Source organism: Rhincodon typus, chromosome 21 (assembly GCF_021869965.1).
Source record: "Rhincodon typus isolate 14 chromosome 21, sRhiTyp1.1, whole genome shotgun sequence".
NCBI lineage: Eukaryota > Metazoa > Chordata > Chondrichthyes > Orectolobiformes > Rhincodontidae > Rhincodon > Rhincodon typus.
The window spans coordinates 25,368,185-25,377,360 of NC_063352.1; the positions used below are offsets into that span (position 1 = coordinate 25,368,185).

At 44.1% G+C, this 9,176-nt stretch overlaps 1 protein-coding gene across 1 annotated transcript in view; it reads left to right on the top strand.

The window, feature by feature from the left end:
• LOC109919195 (delphilin-like) overlaps positions 1–1,592 on the top strand; it is a 98,811-nt gene extending 97,219 nt beyond the window's left edge. The window contains exon 23 of the mRNA XM_048609935.1: positions 1,336–1,592. Coding sequence (XP_048465892.1) covers positions 1,336–1,407 — 72 coding nt within the window. The 3' untranslated portion in view covers positions 1,408–1,592. The remainder of the gene's footprint in view (positions 1–1,335) is intronic.
• Positions 1,593–9,176: the final 7,584 nt, after the last annotated feature.

The window sequence follows — 9,176 nt, forward strand, 5'->3', positions numbered from 1 at the left end:
AGTATCCAGGCTCACACAAAATCCTTGATTATACATTGTTCCAGCCACTTCCTATAAGGACTCCATTTCTTTCTCCTAGTATGGCTATCAGTTGAGGTCCCCGGCAGGGCCGTTCGTGAGGGACCCCGGCAGGGCCGTTCGTGAGGGACCCCGGCAGGGCCGTTCGTGAGGGACCCTAGCAGGACTTTTGGCGGGGGACCCCGGCAGGGCCGTTTGTGAGGGACCCCAGCAGGGCCGTTCGTGAGGGACCCCGGCAGGGCTGTTCGTGAGGGACCCTAGCAGGACTTTTGGCGGGGGACCCCGGCAGGGCTGTTCGTGAGGAACCCCGGCAGGGCCGTTGGCGGGGGGCCCCGGCAGGGCCATTGGCGGGGGGCCCCGGCAGGGCCGTTGGCGGGGGACCCCGGCAGGGCTGTTCGTGAGGGACCCTAGCAGGACTTTTGGCGGGGGACCCTGGCAGGGCTGTTCGTGAGGGACCCCGGTAGGACCGTTGGTGAATGTTCTTGTGGGTACCTCCTGCGGGCTAATGCTGGGAGTCCCCAGCAGGCTGTTGGTGGGGCTTCCTAACAGAGCTGTTGCGGGGGTTCCCAGCAGGACTGTTGGTAGAGGTTTCATGCAGGGCTATTGTTGGAGATTCCCAGCAGGGCTTCTGGTGGAGCTTGCCAGTATTCTGAGTTCCCAAGCATAGTTTTTCAAAGCAAGTCAACATTTCTTTCCATTGGATCTTACCTGATTTTTAAGACAATTTTCTGTAAATCTATGTAGCCTCAGCATCAAGTGCCATGGATTATGCTCTGGCACTACAGCACCAAAGAATTGCCAATGGCTAATAATATTTCAATAGCTGTATATTTCAATAGCTGTATCACCTGCAGTCACTACTGGAATCTAAGAGGAATCCTGGGAGGAGCAAGCCTTGAACCTGATAAATTTAGTTTTGGTTAACTAAAGACAGGAGTGACTGAGTGTTCTGCAGTAAAGCTTGAGGATAATGACCCATTGTGGGGCCTTGTCTACAAATACATTTATGTCTGCCAAGCCTATCCCTAAGAGTATGTGATCAACCCAGGATGACACAGACCCCCACAGCTGTTGAGGCTAGAATGCTGCAACTGTTTTTATATGACATTGTCAACTTCATAAAACACGAATCTCTGGGGCAGGTAGCTGTGGGACATGTGATTACAGCAGTTGCTGTATGACTTATATCTTGTACAGAGAAATTATTGATCAGTGTGAAATTCCTGATATCAATCAAACGTAGCCTTTTAGACTAGATAAGGAGAACTGAACCATAATCTTCTGCTAACTCATGTATTGATATTTTGTGAATTACAGAAAGCATACAACGATACACGGGCCTCTGTGAACCTGCAGAACCTGAAGGTGGTTTCCCCACTTGCCTGGTGACATAAATGATGCTTCTGTATTTACAGCAGTTTTGCCAAAAAGAGCAGTTTTGTTGGACTGACACGTGAGTAAGATGATAGATAGCCCCAGCATTGGGAGTTCTCTGTAATGATGGCGTTGGAAAGAGGAATGGCTAATTGGAAGGGGCAGCTCTTGAGATCAACTTGGCAACAACCTAGCCCCATTGGCAGAATCGACAGCTGTCTACCACCTGTCGCACAGTTCCCCCTAACCACCCCACGCCCCCATTCTCATTTTATTTCAGTTACAATGGACACCAACAATAGGCAGATTCTATAATCAACTGTTGGAAACTTGAACTTGAGACCAAATCTTCAACACGAGGCTCTCGGTATCAGTTTTCTTCACTTTGTTCATACCGAAAGGCAGCGGAACCAGGATCTTTCCCTCCTGTAGTCTCCTCTTTATATTTTTATGCCCCTGGTCACGATCAATCTAGTTCACTGTCTAACATCCCAGTAGTGTTTGATCGCCCATGAATTAGTCAACTTCAGAAGAATGAGGGGGGAATCTCATAGAAACATATAAAATCCTGATGGGATTTGACAGGCTAGATGCAGGAAGAATGTTCCTGATGTTGGGAAAATCCAGAACAAGGGATCACATTCTAAGAATAAGAAGTAAGCAATTCAGGACTGAGATGAAGAAGAATTTCTTCACTCAGAGTTGTGAACCTGTGGAATTCTGTACCACGGAAAGCTGTTGGGGCCAGTTTGTTAAATATATTCAAGAGGGAGCTGGATGTGGTCCTTGCGGTTAAAGGGATCAAGAGGTATAGAGAGAAAGCAGGAATGGGATACTGAAATTTCATGATCAGCCATGATCATATTGAATGGTGGTGCAGACTCGAAGGGCCGAATGGCCTAATCCTGCATCTATTTTCTATGTTTCTATGTTTAACACCTAAATCTAACTGATAGCCAGATGGGTAAGGACATTTATCAATATGAGCAAAACAGGTCAGTCGATCCCAGATGCGCCCTCTACCCTGTGTGAATTAGCTGATGTGATGTTTGCAGCAGTTTGGTGATCACATTTGGTACCAGCACCACTGGAGTGAGGAGGGGAAACAACCAATCAAGGTTCCCATTGAGTCTTGCCTGAAATGGAGATGCTTCCACTATGATACTTCCTTTGAACAGCCTGTTAACATTCACTATCTGCATTCACACACCAGGGTAATACCCAATTGAAGGAATGATGAGGGGCTGTCTGAAACCATCCTCCAGTTCAGAGTGAATGGCTTCAGAACAGGAAGAAACAAAAACTGAAATCCCTAAGAATTTCAAGAGTCTCTCAGTAACCAAACATCCAGAAGTTTGGATGGTGAGCCCGCGGTTACTGACTCCCCAGAAAGAGGAGAGGACTTTTTCACTAACAAGGAATCTGAAAATTCCATTTGCATTTATATTTTTAAAAGTAAACATTCTACCCGCAACCAACACCTCCTCCCCTGCCATCTTCAGTTCAGGTACTGGAGAGATTATTTAAATTCTTTTTGCTAAATTTTCATCATAGACATTCATCATTTCCAAAGCCATGGTTCCAACCCTTTCCAACCCTATTCCTTGCCTGAACTGGAAAGGGTCCTATTCTGAGAGTTTGCTTGAAGATTTGCTCTTTTGCTATTTTGTACAAGTGTTTTGGCCCAGTCTTTGGTTATCATGATTACCGCTTATTTAGATAATCCTTGCTGGATTTTACAACCCTGTGCTCTCTACCTAAAACCCTATAAGAGTGCCAGCTAGTCTGTGTGATATCTGCTTTGTGATTTAGAGGGAAAGAATATTCTGTCTGAAACCACTATTTATTCAAATAATGTCATTTTCATAAAACGTAAAACTCTTGTCCCATCTGGTTGGATCATTGTGCTGAATAAATCTGAATTCAGCCCTTTTAGCTGTGCTGCCTCTGACGGTGGGAGCAAACCTTTGGGTCAGGTGATCCATCCACAGGATCTATTTCAGCGGAGCTCAGTTAAAACTCATTACTGTTTTTTTTTTATGTATGTGATTTCTGCGGTCCAGATTAATTAAGAAGCCTTCACAGAAATAAAATACCAGCTATTTGGATTCAATGTGAGCTTTGATCCAGACTATGCCTCATGGTGTTCATCTGGCAGGAAGGTTTACAGCGCTTGTGGTAAACATTGTCTCCCCTACATTGCACAGTTTAGTTTCACCACATCTGCACTCTAATGTTAAAGGGATAGCCTCCTGGATGGCAACAGAATAATTCACCACATGCAGCCATGACCTTCTGTGTAAGAATGTTGCACAGGTTTCAGGTGAATCTAAAGGAAGGTTCTCAAACAGAGCTCCAAAGGAACTTTAGCCTTACATACTCATTGAAACAACACTTAGTTAACTTTTAAAAAAAAACACCTTTTTGCTATTTGTTTTCATCTGAACATGCTGACTATTCCAGGGGTACAGTTTTGCAGGTACCAGCTGTTATTCCAGTACTTTGGCCATTGTTTATGTGAATCCACAGTGTTCTTCAGCAGTATTTCAGCCTGATACTTGCACACTTGAACTTGCCAGCATGATCTGCTGGACAGCGAGCAGGTTCAGGTTCCAGCAGCAATCTGCTGGAAACACGAGATGGGTCATTCTGCACATGAAATGCTGCATTCACTTAACTGACCCTTCTAGAGAGAGGTCTTGTGCTTCCAAACACCCTTATTCTCTGATACATTAATGAAATATAATAAACAGGCACAACCTCTCCAGGCTTACTCAGTCTGAGGAGCATAGACGTAGTCTAAATGCAATGGACTTGAACCCTACTGTTCAAATCAGGAGGTAGCCTCTGAACTAATTACTTTATTAAATTGCTCAAAGGACCATTTGGAGCTTTTATTCACCCTCCTCTCACTTTCTGTCTTTCTCTCTCTCTCTCTGTCACCATTTGAGACACACATGGGCAGATATTTTGTCTGATTAAGAAGGGAAACAGGTCCTCATTAAATCTGACCTCATTCCCTTTTCCAATTCTCTCTGTAGTGACATAGAAATTTTGATGTTTTGAGTCGTTGCATCAAATAACTTACACCCATCCGCTACATAGCAGATAAATTGCCCACCTGAAAAATAAATATAATCCAACTTGGTGAACGTGGAAGCAAAAATGTGTGGAAGTAATGAAATGTCTTTGAGTTTCACAGAGCAGAGATAAGTGGCACTTAAATCTGAGATACCCAACGGGTGATTTCTGGCACCTAACCAAGGGTCAGATGGTGTGTTTGTATCGTGAATATTATTTATTAATAATATTTTATTTATAAAACTGCAGCTGGAGATTAGGCTCATGCTTCCTGATTATTAGAATGAATCTTATTTTTCATTTTGTATTGTACACATCAGTAATTAAAGCTGGCAATAAAAGTGTTAGTTAATCGGAATTTGGGTGCTTTTGTCTATCTCCGGAATTAATATTGAATTTCAATCGCACGTCCATCACCTTTGATTTGGTAAAAATTGCACCACTATGCTTCTTGAGAAACAGCATGAGTTTGGATAGTGCACAGGCCAAGAGTGAAGTGCCCAGAGCGTGGATGATCTCCATCAGTGCTGTCCCAACACCCTAAAGGCACTATTAGAGAGATGAACTCGAATAAGGCCAAAAATGTTTGTAAATGAGCATCATAATTTTAAAATCAACAAAATGGTGAGAGGAAGAGTCATGGAAATACTGGGGGAAATGATATAAAGAAGCAACAAAACTCTCCTGATATTCAGCCATCTGCTAAATTATCATGGTGGAAAAGATGAAAATTTGCGTAGTGGAAAGCAGGGGTCACAATATTGATTCCCAGTATCTGTCTGGTAATGGGGTTTAAGGGAATCAGTTAGCAGAATTTGATCATGTAGCTGTAAATCCCACACTGCCTTACATAGCTGTTTCAGCTGCAAACCTGGGATCGGGCTAGGTATCATAAGCAAGGAGCTCACTGTGGACATGGTCTTGCTTGCTTTCAAAATCAGTAGATTTGTCCTTTTATACTTTCTTGGGATGCAATTATTATCCTCAAGCCTGTTATTTCTTACTCTTTCCCAATTGTACAGATGGTCACTGTACATGTCCCCATTACACACTGCTCCCTTTACAGATGGTGACTGTACACGTCCCAATTGTACTGAATAGTTTGCTAGTGGGTAGTTAAACAAAACTAAACTTCAACTAAAGGACATTTCTGCTTAGGTGAAACATGAATTGCTTTGATAATGGTTCTATGCTCTACAATTGCTTATACATTTGCCACCTCCTTTCCAGTAGCTTCTTCTGAATTCATTTAACCTCCTGCAGTATCCAATTATTTGTCCTTTTGGCAATGAGGTGCTTTTAAGATACTTTATTCCATTATAGAGCAAGGGTAGTTGAAAGAAGGAGAATTACCACCACTCTTCAAAATGGAAGTTCACAGGTTGGGCTGGACCACCAGCAGGAACTAGAAGTATCAAGTTTCTACTTGTTATTTTAGATCAGCAAATTGGTCATACAATCAACAAAAGCTTAATAATCCTCATGTTAAGCAAAACCTAACCAGGGCTGCATATGTATTAAAGTAGTCACAGTAGACTCTGAATCATCATAATGACACAGAGGTTGTCTGGCCTAGCCAAAATGGCAGCCTAGCTCTGATTCTAGAAGTTCCAGCCCCAAACCCAACATCTACTTTTTCTGTAGGGAATGTTCAAGTGCAGCTGCCTTCAAACAGAATCAATTTTTGATTATAAGGTGTCCCTGTGGATTTCCTACTTTTCAAGAGAAGATCTGTGCGAGTTGTTTAGAGAGCTAGATTACACTTTTAGAAAAGTCCAGAGACATCTTTAGTAGAGACCAAATATTTTTTGGGTTTGTTAAAAGTAGATATGAGTGCATGTTAAATGTGAGTAAACTGATTGAAACCATCCAGCTGTCAAGGCACTTAAATCTCTCAGTCTCTAAATTTTTGGAAAAAACTACAGTGTAAAAATGTTCAGTGCTTGCTGTTTTACAGTCTGTTTACATAAGCCTTGGGGATATTATAGGATTTGTGTTGCATACTGACTTCACAACCTGTTATTGTTACAGAGGGGTGCTTATTATTTCACATTTTGATTGACAGGTCCAGCTGTTTTAAGGTTTTGAAGTATGCCAATGAATGCAAGTGCTTGTTTTTTACGATGGGTTAAGAAGTTGAGGGATATTAAATGTAATGAATGAGTTTTTAACTATTCAGTGTCTTTAAAAATGTGAATTAATCAATCGACATTTGGAATGTAATTTTATTTAATCTCAGCATGGCCTTGAGTGATCTGCCCATGCTGGATACTGGATGAGTTGGCATGGAGGGTGTAAAGGCGATGGGTAATGGATGGAGAGCTTGGTTTAGGATGAGTTGGCACTGTTTGAATTGGTGTTATACAGTGCCATGGGTAGAAGGGCAAGGGTTGGCATGGAGGTATAAGGGGGTCCATGAGTTAGCGGGCTTGAAGAAATATGGATAGAGCGTGGGAAGTGTGTAGGAAGGATGAGGGCTATAACAAAGTCTTGGATCACTGAGACTAGTCTTTCCCAAAGCCTGGCTGCCTCAGTGAACCTGACCCCCAACAACACTTGCAACCCCCTACCAACCATCACGAGCATTATGTCTCTTGGGAGATTAGTTTGCAGAGTCAGGAATTTTCCCAAATCTGAATTCGATGTAAGATTTCAAACCTCGGTCACAGACTCTGATTTACTGAAGGGTTACTGAAGGGCCAGCCAGAATAGAAAGGTAAGGCTGTCAGGTCTGTGAAAGCAAAACATCATTAAAAACAAGCAGAGTACCCAGTCATTTTTAGATTGCTGTTCATGGAATCTTGCTGTGCACAAATTGCCTGCCCATTTCAGGCAGCACCGTGGCTCAGTGGTTAGCACTGCTGCCTCACAGTGCCAGGGATCCAACTTCAATTCTATCCTCAGGTGACTGTCTGTGTGAAGTTTGCATATTCTCCCCATGTCTGCATGGGTTTCCTCTGGGTGCTCCAGTTTTGTCCCAAAGTCCAAAGATTTGCAGTTTAGGTGAATTGGCCATGCTAAATTGCCCATAGTGTCCAGGGATGTACAGGCTAGGTGGGTTAGCCATGGGAAATAGTAGTGAGGTGGGTTTAGGTGGGGGGATGTTCAGAGGTCTAGTGTGGACTCGATGGGCCAAATGGCCCACTTTTACACTAGGGATTCAATGATATTATGATCTTTTTCTATACCACTAATGTGACATCCAGCAGAGGGCAACTGAAAGAGAGAGGCACACTTCGACACATATATTTGAGTATGGAAGCAGACACCTGCACTGAAGAGCAGATTGTCATGGGCTTGGTTTTAAGGAGTGCTTCAGCCCCAAACATTACATCACTGTGGTGTTTCCCTCCCTCCATCCTCCTGTAACCAAAACAAAAGGGGAGAGAGGCATGCTATTGCAAAATTTGTTGGTAGCAGAGTGAGAAGTAAGGCGTTGGCTTGAGAGGCTTCGATAAGCAGCGGCTCAGCAAAAAGTACAGGTAAGCTCAAGTAAAGTCGTTTTGACTTTCCTCTTAGTCTTAAAGCATTTGAAATGGTCGTTAGGGCAGTGGCATGCTCCTGCAGGATGTGGGAGATCAGGGAGACTTCCATCGTCCCTGATGACAACACCTATGGGAAGTGCAGCCAGCTGCAGCTCCTCGGAGACTGTGTTAGGGAGCTGGAGCTGGGTACATTCAAGATCATCTGAGATATTGAGTGCATCATAGATAAGAGTTTTAGTGAGGTGGTTACACCTAAGGTGCAGACAGAGAGTAGCTGGGTGACCACCAGGAAAGGCAAAGGGAGTAGGCCTCTAGGAGTAGTTCAGGAATCCCCTGTGGCCATTCCCCTCGAAAACAAGTATACTGTTTTGGATACAGTTGGGGGAGGTGACCATTCAGAGGAATGCAGCAATAGCCAGGTTGGTGGCACCACGACTGGCTCTGAGCCACAGCGGGAAAGGGTAAAGGAAAACAGGACCTTTAGTGATAGGAGATTCAATAGTTAGGGGGGACAGACAGGAGGTTCTGTGGCCGCAGACGGGAATCCAGGATGGTGTGTTGCTACCCGGGTGCCAGGGTCCGGGATGTCCTGGAGCGGCTGCAGAACGTTCTCAAGGGGGAGGGTGAACAGTCAGAAGTCACTGCGGACGTTGGCACAAGTGACATAGGTAGAAATATGAATGAAGTCCTGTGGGGTGATTATAGAGAGCTAGGAAAAAAGTTAAAAACCAGGACCTTGAAGGTGGTAATCTCTGGATTACTTCCAGTGCCACATGCCAGTGAGGGTAAAAACAGAAGGATGTGGTACGTGAATACATGGCTAAAGAATTGGTGCAGGGGACAGGGATTCAGATTCCTGGATCATTGGGAGCTTTTCTGAGGCAGAGGTGACCTGTTGAAGAGGGATGGGTTGCACCTGAACTGGAGGGGGACCAATATCCTGGCAGGCAGATTTGCCAGTGCTGCAAGGGAGGGTTTAAACTAGATTGACAGGGGGTGGGATCCTCAACAGCAGGGAGGCAAGTGCGAGGCTGGGGGGAGATACAGTAATCAGAAATAGCAAGTTGAAGAGACAGGTCAGGCTGGAGCAGGACAGGGAGCAAGGAATGCCTGTTGGATTAAATTGCATCTATTTCAATGCAAGAGACTGACAGGTAAGACCAATAAACACAGGGCGTGGATAGGTACGTGGGACTGGGATATTATAGCCAATACAGA